The sequence below is a fragment of the Cololabis saira genome, chromosome 6, assembly GCF_033807715.1.
Source record: "Cololabis saira isolate AMF1-May2022 chromosome 6, fColSai1.1, whole genome shotgun sequence".
In the NCBI taxonomy this organism is placed as follows: domain Eukaryota; kingdom Metazoa; phylum Chordata; class Actinopteri; order Beloniformes; family Belonidae; genus Cololabis; species Cololabis saira.
In genome coordinates, this window is record NC_084592.1 from 26,972,510 (window position 1) to 26,988,246 (window position 15,737).

The 15,737-nt window shown below is 40.3% G+C and overlaps 1 protein-coding gene across 1 annotated transcript; it reads left to right on the forward strand.

The window, feature by feature from the left end:
• The first annotated feature begins 52 nt into the window (after positions 1 to 52).
• On the forward strand, positions 53 to 6,486 carry LOC133446091 (CCR4-NOT transcription complex subunit 9). Its single transcript, XM_061723866.1, has 8 exons — positions 53 to 429; positions 1,575 to 1,760; positions 1,944 to 2,059; positions 3,104 to 3,213; positions 3,321 to 3,430; positions 3,646 to 3,744; positions 3,872 to 3,963; positions 5,487 to 6,486. Exons 1-8 carry the CDS (start codon positions 412 to 414, stop codon positions 5,653 to 5,655), a joined length of 900 nt encoding a protein of 299 aa, XP_061579850.1. The 5' UTR covers positions 53 to 411; the 3' UTR covers positions 5,656 to 6,486.
• Positions 6,487 to 15,737: the final 9,251 nt, after the last annotated feature.

The window sequence follows — 15,737 nt, forward strand, 5'->3', positions numbered from 1 at the left end:
ATTTACAGCGGAAGTGACGCCCGAGATCCCGCGGGTCTCGCTCTCGCGATGTTTCCCTGTGTTTGTGTCAGGCTGCCATCGCCGAGAAAGAGACTAGCGTGAGATCATATTGACTGCTTTCGGCTTTGTAGTGTCGAAGTTGGTGCAGTTATACAAAATCCATCCCGTTAAATATTTTACTGAATTGCTTTGATTTTGTTCAATGAAGTAACGTTGCCTGAAGACTTTTGGTAAATTACGCGCCTAATGGGTTCATTTCTCACAATCCTTAGCCGCTAGCTGAAGCTACCAGTCCGTGCGGGCTGACAACTTAATTGCACTGCAGCGGTATTAGTTTGCTTTTTAACCACTGTTTGTTGACGAAGTGGTTTTATTTTAACAAAATTCCCTGGCCAGTGAGAACTTCAGAAAATGCTGGCAACGGGAGCGGTAAGTAGCATTAAACTACTCAGATCCTGTTTCCACTTTCTTCCCTTTTCTCTCTCACACTTGCTCAATGTGTAAAGAACACAACATCATATTTATAACTGCACCATGGCATCAAGTAGAAATAGTATATCTAGATCTAATGGTAAATCAACTTAGCAATAAAGGCCTCCATCAGATAATTCAGTTTTAAAGCCTTGATTTTTATTTTGCTTGAATTTGCATAATTGTACTGGCATAATCTATCTACAGTATACATATATTTACACTGTATATTTCTTTAAATACAAAAGGAAACGGAATTCCCTTAAAATGGCCAGTGATAACGCTTTGAAATCAAAAGACACTGCACTTGTTTTTAAATACTTTTGTCTGAATGAAAACTGCTGTTGGAGGTGACACTGCAGCACAAAAGATGTTCATATATGTCAACATATATGAACTTTCCAAGCCCAGAAATGCACCACAAACACAGACAAGTGGAAAAGGAAGCACTGTTAAAAAAAAAAAAAAAAAAAAAAATAGGACAGGAGTTATGTATTTTTTGTACAACTTGTTTTGTAAAATTGTAAATAGGTTATTTTATTTTATTTTATTCAGAGCTGTCCTTTTTTTGTTTTCTCTACCTCAATCTGCTGCACCTTAGATGTTTATTCTGTACATATGTCAAGAAATACCACATTTGTGTATTTGTTTATTTACTGCGAAAGAGCGAAATTACCGGAGTCAAATTCCTTGTTGGACAATGTTCGAACCTGGCCAATAAAGCTGATTCTGATATGTTAAGCAAGGAGAGAAGAGTTTAAATCTTTAGTTTTATCAATTGCCACTGATCATATGAGCACGTAAAATGGAAAAGTTTGGAGTTCTGATGAAGACAAAGACAGCAGTACTGTCATGAATTAATTGTAAATGTTTCACCATGTCATGGCTGCAGGGACATATTGTGAACTCAAAATACCTCTTTAATGCCTAGCTTTTGGACAAAACTAATTCTAGCAGAGAGAAACTACAAAACGAGTAGCAGGAGGAGGAGGGATTGTAATTCTTGTTTAAAAAAACAATTGCATATAATCCTGGTCATGTTACAATAAGGGAAAGGTCTGTGCACTCTAGATATTAAAAATCTCATCTTTTTATTTTGACAGGCTGTAACTAACGTCACAGCCCTGGCCCAGGTGGACCGTGAGAAGATTTACCAATGGATCAATGAGTTGTCCAGCCCAGAAACCAGAGAAAATGCTCTGTTGGAGCTAAGCAAGAAGCGAGAGTCGGTGCCAGACCTAGCACCGATGCTCTGGCACTCCTGTGGCACGATTGCTGCCCTGTTGCAGGTATGTCCATCACTAGCCCATTGAAAAAATATTGTCCAACTTGTAGCAGCGCAAAGCTTTTCTTTTTCGTGCTGTTTTTCTTTTTTAATCTGCTGTGTAGTCTTGCTTATTTATCAGTTGAAGTTTAAGAGTAAAGAGTTTTTTTCATTGATTTTTTTGTTTTGTTTGTTTGTTTTTTCATAGGAAATAGTGAACATCTATCCATCTATAAACCCACCTACACTCACAGCTCACCAGTCTAACAGAGTGTGTAATGCCCTGGCACTTCTGCAGTGTGTTGCCTCTCATCCAGAAACACGGTAATGGGATATTTAGTTGTTTTCCTTCTTAGCGTTCACAGTATTTTAGAAGAATCTTTTTCCCATCTGATACTCCAGAAAACAGACATGGATGCATGCATGTTAAGGTAGACCAGTGGTTCCCAAACCTTTTCCGGTAGGCCCCCCTTCGATTTATAAGAAATGTTTTGCTGACTCCCCCTTCTTTTTTTATTTTTCAATTTTTTTTACTGTGTAACAATATTAAACATTGCTATCAATACATTTTTCAAGAAATACCTCCGTGCAAAATGCGATTTAAAAACATGAAAAACTCCACATCAAAAGAGCCCTGTCAAAAACCTGTCCATTATGCTCAGAGGTGATTCTAGAGTCTCTTGGGGCCTTGGGCAAACATTCACAGCGGGGCCTCTCCAACTAATTAATGAAACTTATACAGTAAATAATCAGACACTAACAAAAAATATGAAAGAAAAACATTATTTTTAAATAGCACACATTTGTATTGTTTAAAAAAATGTATATAAACACCAGTGGCACACAACGCACAATTTCCCTCTGTGCACCTTATCACATTTTGTAAATATCAAGTTTTGCAGCTTATGTATTATCTGCACTACTTACCACTTTCTCAATGCTTTTTTCTTTTTCCCTTCATTTCTTATGGCAGATGGGTAGCTTTTTCTTCATTTTGATAGACCCGTTCTCATTAGGTTTGTTTATATAAGATGCAGAGAAAGTGACGGGGCCCCTGGTTTTGGGAGTTCCCCGCTTGCCGGCCATCTGCATCTGCATTTGCCTGGAATGCCATTTGGCAAACGGTGCCTCTGACTATGCTAGCAGTGTCCAATCATTCATTTTTTTTAAAAATGTATTCATATTGCGCCTCCCTCAATGGCACTACGCACCCCTCCACTTTGGGAACCACTTAGATAGACAGTCATTTTTTAATTTGTCAAAAAAGAAACATGCATGGAGATCATTTTGATCTGATGTGTCTCCATTTGAACTTGTTAAGTAAGATCACATTGAGTAAAGTACTTTGAATTTTTCTTTCTTCACCAGGTCGGCTTTTCTTGCAGCTCACATTCCTCTTTTCCTTTATCCTTTTCTGCACACTGTGAGCAAAACACGGCCATTTGAGTACCTGCGACTCACCAGCCTAGGAGTCATAGGTAATTTCTCCTTTTTAAAGAGACATTTTACTTCCTTTTTTTAGTGCAGCTGTCCAGTTGTTTGGAGTCTATATGGAGGTATTAAGTTGTCCTTCTATTCACTATAGGCGCGTTGGTCAAAACAGATGAACAAGAAGTGATAAACTTCCTTCTTACCACTGAAATCATCCCGCTTTGTCTTCGAATCATGGAATCAGGGAGTGAACTCTCAAAGACGGTACTTGACCATTACGTCTGCTTTTTAAAACAGTGTAACTGATCTCTAATGTAAAATAATACTGGATTATACACAATTTCACCCTGAAGTTACACCTTCTGTCATCGGTGCCATGCTTGAGATATTAAAAGTCACAAGTTTTGTCAGAGTTTATCTTAACTTTGTACATAGATCTTACCATTCTCCCTCTTTTTTTCTTTCTTTTTTTTTGTCAGGTTGCTACTTTCATTCTGCAGAAGATACTGCTGGACGACACTGGACTGGCTTATATATGTCAGACCTATGAACGTTTCTCCCATGTGGCCATGATTCTCGTAAGAGTTGTGTGTTCTTGCAAGTGTAGGAACTTTCAGAATATATTGTCTAGCATCTGTACCATGTACCACACCATCCTTTACAGTGTATTCAATAGATATAATATTTTCTTTTTTCTGCTTCCAGGGCAAAATGGTGCTGCAGCTCTCCAAAGAGCCTTCGGCTCGTCTGCTGAAACATGTCGTTCGTTGCTATCTTCGCCTCTCAGATAACCTCAGGTAGAGCAGTGATCTCCAGCTAAAGCACATGAGCTTTCGCCACTAGGAGGAGCCATCAAGAAAACAATATGCATTCCCACTCTTCGTGCAACAATAAGAAAATTGGTTTAGACATTAGACACGCTTGTTCTGAAGCTCAAGATATTCAGTGGTTAAAGCCATTATTTTCTTATGTATATTGTATTAATGCAAAAATTGTTCCTCTCTAAGGGTAAGATGTAAAGAGCCATTGTTAAATATTGGTGTACACTTGATGGTCAAAGTCAGTGCATTAATTAATAGAAAAAAAGTCAACCATTCACTTTTAATGTAACTAAGATACCATTTGGTGTCCAAATTTATATAAAATAAGAAGACAAACTTTGTCTGATGCATCTTAACAGATTATACTTACCAATTGTATGCATTCACTTTTAGTCATCAGAGCAGCTTGTTGTAATGTCGACATTTCCTGCTACAGATCAGCCCATCATGTGTGACAAATGGGACCTGGGATCTGCAAATCAGTTTTTTATGCAAGAAACAGTGAATGCATTAATGCTGCTTACTGGGGTGGTTTATGTGTCTACAGTCTGAACAGTTTCAGTTTATATCCAGTTCAGGTCTGTTTAGGTTACAAAATGTGTGTGTGTGTGTATATATATATATATATATATATATATATATATATTTATTTATTTATTTATACATACGAAGAACAAAACAAAACAAGAGGATGAATCAACCTCATAGCTTTACAGAGTCAAATAAGCAGCTCTAATGACTAAGTAACTTCAGTAGTTACATGAGCTGGAAATCTGAGAGAGTTTTAGAAATTAACTATACTTGTGAAACTATTATTTAAATGGTAGAGGGCTTGGTCTTCTTTCAGTGCTGCTGAGTACTTACCTGAAAGAATTATTTATAATGAAGATGTGCCACTGCTTTTATTACCATTACCAGGTAGTTTATTTATAGATTCGCAAAGCTCATAAAAGCCTGCATTTGCTTTTATTTCATTTATGCAGACCTTTTCATTCAGGCAGTGCAATATGGCACATCTTAATCAAGATGTACTTCTTTCAAACTACAATTAAATGATCACTGTACCAGTTGAAAAGAAGGCAAAATCCCAAAGATTGAACAGGGGAATCCCAGTTCTCACGTTTTTACCTTCTAATAATTTTGCTGCCAACGCCTCGCTTTGATAAATCATGTGGTTCTCTGTGATTTGGATACTTTTTATGTTTTGGCCACTGAACATCACTCACACAGACACACCTTCTTTGTTCATCAGCCTAATTTCTAGGATGTTTTCCATCACATACAGTTTGACTTTAAACATGATCAATAATGCATGTCAGGACTATACTGTATATCAGGATGACCTGTGTTTATAATGTGCATTATAAACACGGCGTAAAGAGAGCGCCAATGTCTTAGGGAGTTTTTTTAATGGTTACTTTGTCCCAGAAGCATGAGAAGTTGTCTTTAAGTGTAAAATGTTATACGCTGGTTTATTACATTCAGCCTTCTTTCCTCAGAGCCAGAGAGGCCCTGCGTCAGTGTCTACCAGACCAGCTGAAGGACAGTACCTTTAGCCAGGTGCTGAAAGACGACACCACCACCAAGCGCTGGCTTGCACAGCTGGTCAAAAACCTGCAGGAAGGCCAAGTCACAGATGCCAGAGGAATCCCACTTGCTCCACAGTGATGGGGTTTGAATTAACAGTGGACACAAACGGACTCACTGTTTTAAATTTTTTTTAAAAGAATGTGGTGCTAAGTCTGTCTGCGAGGAAAAAGACAAAGCGGAGGAAGATATTTTTCCTTTTGGATAAGTTAATTTTCTCTTCCGGGGATGTGGACACAATCAAAACTCCACATTTACATTAATGCAAAGAAACTGTAGCTTGTTAAACTTCATGCAAATATGGACATCAGATGATACTTAAAATCCATAAATAAGACATTGGCTTGTTTTTTGCCAAACTGACTGAAGAAGAAATGGGACATTTAGATGGGGCATTTCACATTTAAGATAATTCACTATCAAATAACTGTATTTTTTTTCTGCAGTAAATCTCATTGAAAATAAACCATTGGAAGAAAATAGAAAAATGTTGGAAGGTGGACGAGGAAACCATGGTCAAATGAGCTTGATAAATCACCATAGAAACCCATTTTTTGCTGCAGTACACATTTAAAAAAAAAAAAAAAACAACAAAAAACTTTTTTTTGTGAGTCATTGGGCACAACTGCTCAATAAATAACCAAAAACTGTTGACATCAAATGTTGGCGCTCATCTTTTTCCCACTGATGTTTTAACTTCCTGCAACATTCCACTTCCAAAACCAACTTCAAACAAGAATTTTTTAATCTTCAGTTACAGGACTTGTTGCATCTGTATTTTTTTCCTTTTTATAAACATCATTGCACTGGTATTATATGCTGCAGTTGAGCAATACAATATATTCTTCCGGATTTTTGATTTTACTGGCTTTGTGTTTATTTTTTTTTTATAAACCATGTTTTCAACCCCGAGTTACATGTCAGGGTCTTGGTTGGGTTTGTTCAACGTATTTTGGAATAAACTGATTTCCACCCAACTCTGGATATTTAAAGTGCCTTTGGAGTTAAAATACCAACTCCACCTACTTAAAGGGGACCTATTATGAAAAACACATTTCCTGCTTTAACATATATAAAATGTTCTCCCCTCAGCCTGCCAACTCAGAGAAGGAGGAATGCAACCAAATTCTGCAGTGTCTGTCCAGCCGCCCAGTGTGATGTGACTTTTACGAGCCGTTCAGATTCTGCTCCTGTCATTACGTAACGACAGGAGCGATGCGTGAAACCACACCCACAACTAACTCTGCCGGCCGGAGGTTCCACCATTTTTTCGTAGCGGTGTATCGCATCAGGCAGCCAATCAGCACAGTGCCTCATTATCATAGCCTCCCCGCCCACTCAGAATCCCGCATAGAGAATGAGGTTAGAGACTGGGAAGATAAAGACATGGCTTAGAGGCTGAATTTCTAATTTATTTAGCAAAAACAATCAAAAGCTTGTTTTTAAGACACTCAAGGCCTGTCTAAAATAGGTATTAGATGCCATAATAGGTCCCTTTTAAGATGCGTGCGAGAAGGCACATCTGAAAACAGGGCAGGATAACTTTTAATAAGGGCAATCAATACAGCACGTTTCTTGTTATTCGAATACGCCAACATGCCATCCAAACTTTGAAGCGACTCCGAATTTTTCAAACGCCCCTGGAAAACCTCAGGAGTTGGACTCCCCTCCAGGCTGACTGCTGGAGATGAGCTCAATGTAACTGCAGAGGTACAGGCAGAAGTACTAACCACACACGTCCCACTTTCCCCTTTTTCCTCTGTCTGACGTACAGAAAAGGGTTTCAGCAAATTCACATGACACAATCTAGTGGTTTTCCTAGTATTTGGAGTGGCAATAATGTAATTCAGGTCTGACACCTGCCGTACCACAGTGTAAGGACCTGAGAATTTTGCCTCAAAAGGAGAAGTCACCATAGGCTGTAAAACCAAAACCTGATCACCAGCCTGAAACTGGTTAGGCTCTGCACGCCGGTCATAGAGAGTTTTCATTTTGTGCTGTGATTTTACCAACTTGCACTTTCAACTGCCACGAACAACCTATGCCTGAACCCATTGACATAGTCAAGCAGGTTTTGGGGAGATTCTGCTATTTCCCAAGTATCTCTCAAAACAGCCATGGGACCCCCAAATCATTGGGGCTAAAACCTGTGCTCTCCTGAACCACTTCTCTGGACCTGATGTACCAAAACTGCCTCTGTGAATTAACACATACTCATCGGCCAACACCGCTGCCTGCCCTGGATTCTTGGCTTTATGCTCTGTGATGTAAGTGGCTACATTATTAGGCACCAAGTTTTTAAACTGTTCTAATACCACCAGGTCATACAGTTTATCAAATGTATCGACCTCTGACGCTGAACACCAGCGACCAAAATGGGAAGTCAGATCTCGCGCAAACTCAACATGAGACTGCTTATCTCCTCTCTTCCAACTGCGGAACCGCTGCCGGTACGCCTCAGGCACCAACTCAGACGCTTTAAGCACTGCAGACTTAACTCGGTTGTAAACTTTACAGTCATCCGCGCTCAAAGCAGAGTACGCCTCCTGGGCTCTACCGGTCAGGAGGCATTGTAACATTAATGCCTGATCACCCTCAAGCCACTGCCTGGAATCTGCTATTCGCTCAAACAATGCAAAGAATGAATCAGGATCTTTTATACTAAACTTCGGAAGCAGGCGCATATTGCTGATTATATCAAAAGATGCACCAGACTGATTCCGAGGGCCTTCACCATCAGCCGAACCTGACAATTTACCCTCTTGAATTAAGTTTAACTTTCTATGCTGCAATTCCAACTTATCCATCTCAGTCTTTTGCCTCATCTCTTCCAAAGCCCGTTCTTTTTGCTGTTTCATTTTTTCAAGTTCTACCTGCCATTCATGTTTTTGCCACTCGTGTTTTTGCTTTAACAACAGAAGTTCCTTTTGTTGCTCAAAACTCAAAACAGTATCTGCAGAAACCGAAGACTGAGTCCCCACACCAGGTTTAAGAATTTCTTTCTCCAACAAACCTGACTTCACACTGACTTTAACAGACTCCTTTAATTTTCTGTCTGCTACCTCAAGCTCATACTTCTCATCAATTAGCAGTAACTGGTCCTTAGTACACTGATCTAATAGTGCTGCTGACGGCGAATCAACAAATTCATCCACTACAGAAGACAAAAATAATAAATCAATACTTTAAGTGTTGGAACCACTAACAAAGTCTGTGGAGAAAACAAACAAGGAAAAAGGTTAAACTAAAAGTAATGAACACAAAGGAGATGGATAATATAATAGTAGATAGTATAATTGTATAATAATAGTAGTATAATAGTAGTTTCCTGTTTATTGATACTCGAATGATCTATTATATTGAGTAATCTACGAGTGTTAGTAGAAGAATGTCTACCCTTAATGAAACCTGTTTGATCTGGATGTATAATAGAAGGGTTAATTCTTTTCAGACGTTTGGAAAGAGCTTTGCAGATTATTCTAAGATCTACATTTATTAGTTATATTGGGCGGTAGCTCGATGGGAGCAAAGGGTCCTTATCCGGTTTTAATAGGAGGCTAACATTAGCAGAATTCATATTTAAGGGTAAGCTTTTATTTTCCTTAACATTTAAGATCATTTATAAAATGTTGGTGCTAATATGCTCCAGAATTCCTTATAGAATTCATCTGGAAAGCCATCTGGGCCCGGAGCTTTATTATTAGGCATATGCTGAAGAGCTTCATGGAGTTCTCCTATTGAGAGCGGAAAATCTAAATTCGTAACCTGCTCCTGATGCAACTTTGGCAGGTTTATTTTTCCATGAAATTGATCGATGGATTGGTCGGATGGTTTGATTTGTGATGAATATAGTTTACAGTTAAAGTCTCTAAAAACTGAATTTATTAAGCAGGGATGGATCACGCGTAATCTTCCCTGATTGGTCCCTGATAGATGTTATGGTTGTTTTTTCCTTGTTTATTTTTAATTGATTGGCTAAATATTTCCCTGATCTGTTAGCGTATGCAAAGTTTTCCAGGCAAAGCCTTTGTACTAGAAACTGCGTTTTTGTGTCAATTATTTTATTTTATTCTATCTTAGTTTTCCTTATTCTATTAAGGATATGTTCGTCTGCAGAGGTCTGGAAGGCCTCCTCTAAGGTTTTAATTTCGCATTCTAATTCCTTTGTTTTTAAGTTATCTTTCTTTTTATTATTTGAAGAAAAGGAAATTATTTTACCTCGCATTACTGGTTTTCCTGCTTCCCATAAAACACTCGCTGATGTTTCCGGCTGATCATTATCTTTCAGAAATATGTCCCATTCTTTTTTGAAAAAATTAATAAAGTCGGGATCTCCAATTTCTAGAGGGTGGTACGCTCCCCCTCTTCCCCAGAGTGAAAGAAACTGGTGCGTGATCGCTAATAATGATTGGGTGGATTGGGGATTCTGAGATATCTCTCATCAGAGAGCTAAGAACTAAAAAGTAATCTAACCTTGAATATGAGTGATGAACAGCTGAGAAAAAAGTATAATCCCTGAGAGTTGGGTGGAGAGAACGCCATGTATCGCAAAGACCCAGGGGCCTCATTTATAAAAGAGTGTGTAGGATCCATACTAAAAGTGCACGTAAACCCAAAAGCCGAAAATGGCGGGCGAAAAAAAAATCTGGATTTATAAAACCGTGTGCACGCACACTTGCACGCAATGTTCGCTTTATAAATCACATTCCAGCTGGAAGGTTGCGCAGGTGAAATCGCCTCATATCCCGCCCTCTACACGCCCACTTCATACCATAAATGGGCAATGCAAACTACATGATGACTGTATTTGCATATAAATGAGCTTGCTGAGCATGCGCAGCAGCTGCCTGCAGCCTGTTTCTGCTGTGCGTCAGGATGAATGAGACGTGTTGAGCCAGGCAACCGTGCCGGTGCCACTAAATTTCACGGAGACTGAGATTGAGATGTTGTGGATGAGGTGGAGGCCAGGAAACCGACATTATTTGGTGGTCACAGTAATGGCATCACAAACAAAAATAAAGCGAGTGAGTTGCCTGCCAGAATCTGATTTCTGGCCGCGGGAGTGCGCACAGCAGCCCGTTGAGCGATAGCGCTGAAACGTCAGATTTTCAGATTATGAAGCTCAAGAATGAGATCAAATCATATTTAGGTAGAAACAACCTTTCATTAACTGTATTTGGCCTTCAATCAATTTTTGGCAGGTAAAAAGACCCATTTTCAGGGGAGAAATCAGATTCTGGCAGGCAATCTCTTTTTGGCACGACACCGGCACGGCGTGTCCTGCACCGCGGACACGCTGTGCCGGTAGGATGATTTGACAGATGAAAATACCCCATCAGATCACGCTTCCACATAGACATCAACATTTATCTATGTGGAAGCGTGATCTGACAGGATATTTTCATCTGTCAAATCATCCTACCTGCCAATATCTATGTGGAAGCGTGATTTGACGTTTTTTTTTCTTCCGCCAAAGCATCGTACACATAGATCTATGTGAAGCACTTTCTGACTACCTGCTGTTAAATCGTCTATTTGCATGAAAAAGCCTTTGAAAAAAAAGAAACTGAGATAAAAGAAACGGGTATCGTACAGTAGTATTTTCTGCCGAGGTACGACACCTCGGCAGAAGACCGGCTTGGGTGTACATGGATCTATGCTTCCTGCTGACCGAGCAGATCCAGATCTCAGAGAACCGGACCGCATACAAACGGCACATCCTCAAAGTCATCATGAGGGTCCCCGTCATGTGCTTCTTTGCCAGCATCTTCTCCTTCATCTTCTTCCAGCTGGTCGGTGGCTTTGACATCAACTCTGATCAGAAGGGTCAAATAAAATATCTTTCAGGGAACGAAAGAAGAACTTTTTTTATCTTCTCTTTCAGTCTTACGTCCTCCTGGCAGTCGTCATTTTCCTGCCCTACATGTCCCAGTGTCTGAAGGGGTGTCGCAGCAAAGCGATCGGTGAGTGCAGGGGCCCGTTGGTTCCCGCAGGGCTAGGTTTATTGGTTTGTTTGTTTATTTCGGTCATTTCCAAATTAAGAATTCAGATACAAAAGAACATGAAGTTAATCCTAATATGGCATTAGACCAAAATATATAAACAAAACAAGACCGAAAAGGTGTAGGCTGAAGCTTAGCTTATTACCCTTTTATAATCAATTTCTGTCAGCTCCTACATATATACTGATACATAGCAGTAAATCAGTTAAAAGAAAAACATTTCATATACTTTTTGTATATTGAAAACATTCAATATACTGCATAGACCTATTATCTATTTTAGTTCTGACACTTACATTAACACTACAATATGATCATACTTAATGAGCATCTTGTTCTTCAATATTTTTTTAAATATTTGTTATGTGCTGCACTTTTTAATTTCCATTTCCAAAACATTCCACAGATTAACCAGATAAACTGAAACACATCTGTGTTTGACATCCGTTCTGTTCCTTGTTTTTGTGAACATACAGCTTCCTCTCAGTTCATATCCATTTTGTCTTTGCTTTCTTCTGGATACAGTGTGGTAGCAGATTATTATAAGACTTGTACATCAACTGTGATATTTTGAAATCAACAAGTTCATTAAATTAGAGCATCTGACAATTAATAAATAATGTATTTGTTGGTTCCCAATAATCAGCTCTATTGATAACTCTGATAGCTCTTTCTTGGAGCAAAATGAGGTTATATAAGGTTCCCGCAGGGGCCCGTCGTTCCCCGCAGCCAGAAGGACCCCCACTCTGACCTTCTCCTCTCACCTGCTGCAGGTCAGGTGGAGGAGACGCCGGACTCCATGATGTTCTACACCTGCCTGCCCAACGAGCGAGTAGAGGCTTTCAGTGACGGGGTTTACGCCATCGTGGCGACGCTGCTCACCCTGGACATATGGTTGGTTTCACTTCACATTCTATGTTTCCTTAAATGTTTTACTGCTTTGAAATTAAATCATTCTCGGAATACAACAGTCGATATATCGGCGACTGGAAACGTACGATTTTCAGCCCATCTTTGTCTTTGTGACTCGGTTATTAAGACGGCAGAATCGAGAGGACTGGCTCACTAGGGTGTTGTATCAAGAAAAAAAACGTTTATAATTATGAATTTAAAAGGGAGCAATGTTGCTTTATATCATTTCTGTTTGAGGATGTGAAACCTGGAACTAAAAGTCACCTGTTAAAGACCAAAGTAGCTAATGAACCTTGTTTAAAACGAAATTGAAATTGGGGAAAGATCAGTTCCTTCACATGCCTTGAAAACGCCCTGTTAGTTGATTTCTCTGGATTAGATTTAGACACGGAGGTTCTGGTTCTTTCTCAGTGAGACAAAAAATCAAACGTAGGCAGAGGAACAAACCACGCTTCAGTTTTAAAGTAGAAACCTGTTGCTCCCAGGGTGGGACCCCAAAAAGTGGGGGTAAAGGAGATGGATCTACGGGCCCATGATTGAGGGGGGCCCACAGAGGCCCCTAATGATGATGAAATAAGAAGAAATAAAATAATGACACTAAGTTATTAACTAACATTTGATCACAAATGTTTTATTTTCAATGTCCTGTTTATTTTGGAAGCATCAACGTCTGCAGATAGTCAAAAATACCATTAAAATGTATAAATGTATGTAAAATGGCATCAAATAATTTTGCCTCTGTGTTGGGGTCCCTGTAAAGATTCTTTTCATGGGGCCCAAAATCCCTAGTGGCGCCCCTGAAGGATTGGTTGTCAGTTTTATGGTAAAAACCTGTCGATGCCAGGTGTTAACGATTCTACAGCCACCTTGGTTGACTAACATGAACGGGAGGTGGTGAATGCAAGCAGCGAGGGATTCGGACTAGTCACTGCTCCTCCACGCTGAGAGGAGCAGGTGAGGTGGTTCAAGCGCCTGGTTAGGATGCTACCTAGTCGCCTCCCCGAGGAGAAACCCAAGAGGCAGCTCTGGGTACCGCTGGGGCGACTACATTGCTCAGCAGATCTCCTCCTGGAGGAGCTGGATGGGCTGGAGGAGGTGGACTGGGGAGAGGGAGGTCCCCTGCGATCCACATCCGGATGAGTGGAAGTTAATGGATGGATGGATTTGCACTGAATGAAAGGAAGATTCCCGATAACCGCTGCACCGGAAGCCCAGGAATATGAGCGTGCACACAAACACAAACAAGCTTCGGTCGTTAGAGGATTAAAGACGCGGCTTCGCTTACCTTGATAAGTGGAGTCCTCCCAAAAAAGAATCCAAACAGATACGCCCCAAAGTCGTTGCAGATCACAATGGAGATGGGAACAATGAACCTAGGAAACGAGAAATTCAGTGCACGGCGGCGTGGAGCTCAGACCCAGCCAAAGTCCGATATATGTAATTCAGAAGCGGTACAAAGTTATAAGAAGTGTGTGGCAGGGTGGAGGAGCAGCCACTCAGCCAATTGGGCACACCTGTGCCCAATCAACCTCTCCACCCTGCCTGGCTACATAAGAAGTGGCTGCACACCAGCAAGAGGTCTGCTGGGAGAAGGTTCTGCTGGTGCACGTGTGGCGGGGTGATTGAATAAAGGAGTTCCTGCACTAAACCCTGTGTCCTCTGTCCTGTCGGTCGGCCCGCCCCAGTGGCAACGAGCTTGCTACACAGTGCTAAAAGCAAACATGCAGTCGATTTCAAACATTACTATCCCCCCTCACGCTAACATTAGAGACAGCACAACAGCGATCAACCGTGGGTGATGAACGCATCGAGACGATGCCCGCGTCTGCTTACCAGATCATTCCTTGAAACAGGTTCTGAATGACAAGGTGGGACTGAGTTACCACTATCAACAGAGTCACATGGGTCCAAGCAAACTGAAATGGCAAACACAGACACACAAAACAGAAAACAAACAAACAAAAAGAAAAAAACACAGCGTCACTGCACTGGAAAGCAGCTGAGCTGCTCAGAAGTCATATTACATGTAAAATGAAACAAGAAACAGAGGACCAGTTCTAGAAAGAAGCAGCTGGTGGAAAGAGATCTGTATAATGGAGCACAAAATACAAGGAAAGAGTCTTAAATGTTTAAACTGTTTGCGTATTCCAATAGGGAGTGATGCTTTGAGCATGATTTGAACTGAAGATATGCTCATCAAGACTGAAATTAATGAATATGCCATCAAATAACATCTCTCGCAGCATATGAATCAAATAGATTCAAATATATATCTAAGAAAAATGTATACTGTATTTTTATTGGAATGATTTATCATAACTGTTCCCACAAGATGGGGCTCTAAGTTGATAAGCTTATTGACGAAGTGTTTATTTCCTTTATTACAATTTAGTTGTAAACATGGTCTATAGAGGCTCACCTGTATTTACTAAGTGCACCCTTCATTAATGAACCTTCATTTCCTTTTAGCGGTACTGTAACAGATTGTTACCCGTAAGGCTCCATTATCCATAACGACTGAGATAAACATCATACATCATGAGAATACCTTCCATTTGTGAGAAAATCTGATCCCACTGGGAGGTGTTCCTGAGTCTGGCCGGTGTGTTTTTTCTGTCTGTTTTTCTGTCTATATGAGGAAAAGAGATACAGTACTTAAACTCACTATACATCAGGACCAGAGAGCCTTACAATTGGATCAGTACATTAGCTAAACTGGGTTCAGAATGGGTGAAGTGTTTCTAATTTGAGATGACCTGTACATTAGAGTGAGCAATTTAACAAAAAATGTATCTGAACTGTTGGGCAGTCAATGATCTGCAGAGTGGAGAAATTAGTGCAGTTCTGCATCGTCATCACATTTAACTGTTGCTTCATCAGGAGAACTACATTCTCACGAATCATAGGTATTTTGTTGAACCTGCGGTTTGCCACAATTTTTGTTCCACATTTCAATATCAGATCTTTTCCCACGATTGTATTACCAGTCCTCAGCGTTGATACAGAAGCCTGAGTGTCACAGTCTCTCAGAAGATCTGAAATCATCAGGAGGATGATAGACGGTCAGACACAAGGAGTAGAAGTAAAGGGGAGTGACTTTATCTTAATGCAGTGAAGGAATTTGCAGATGTTGGAGGGAAGGAGTGGCAGGACTGCAAGCAAGGCTGGTGGATAGGGCAGTGGGGAGGATGAGGAGTGGAGCACAGCAGCGCCTGCAGAATCATGTTTCCCAGCGCTACGACTGCAGGG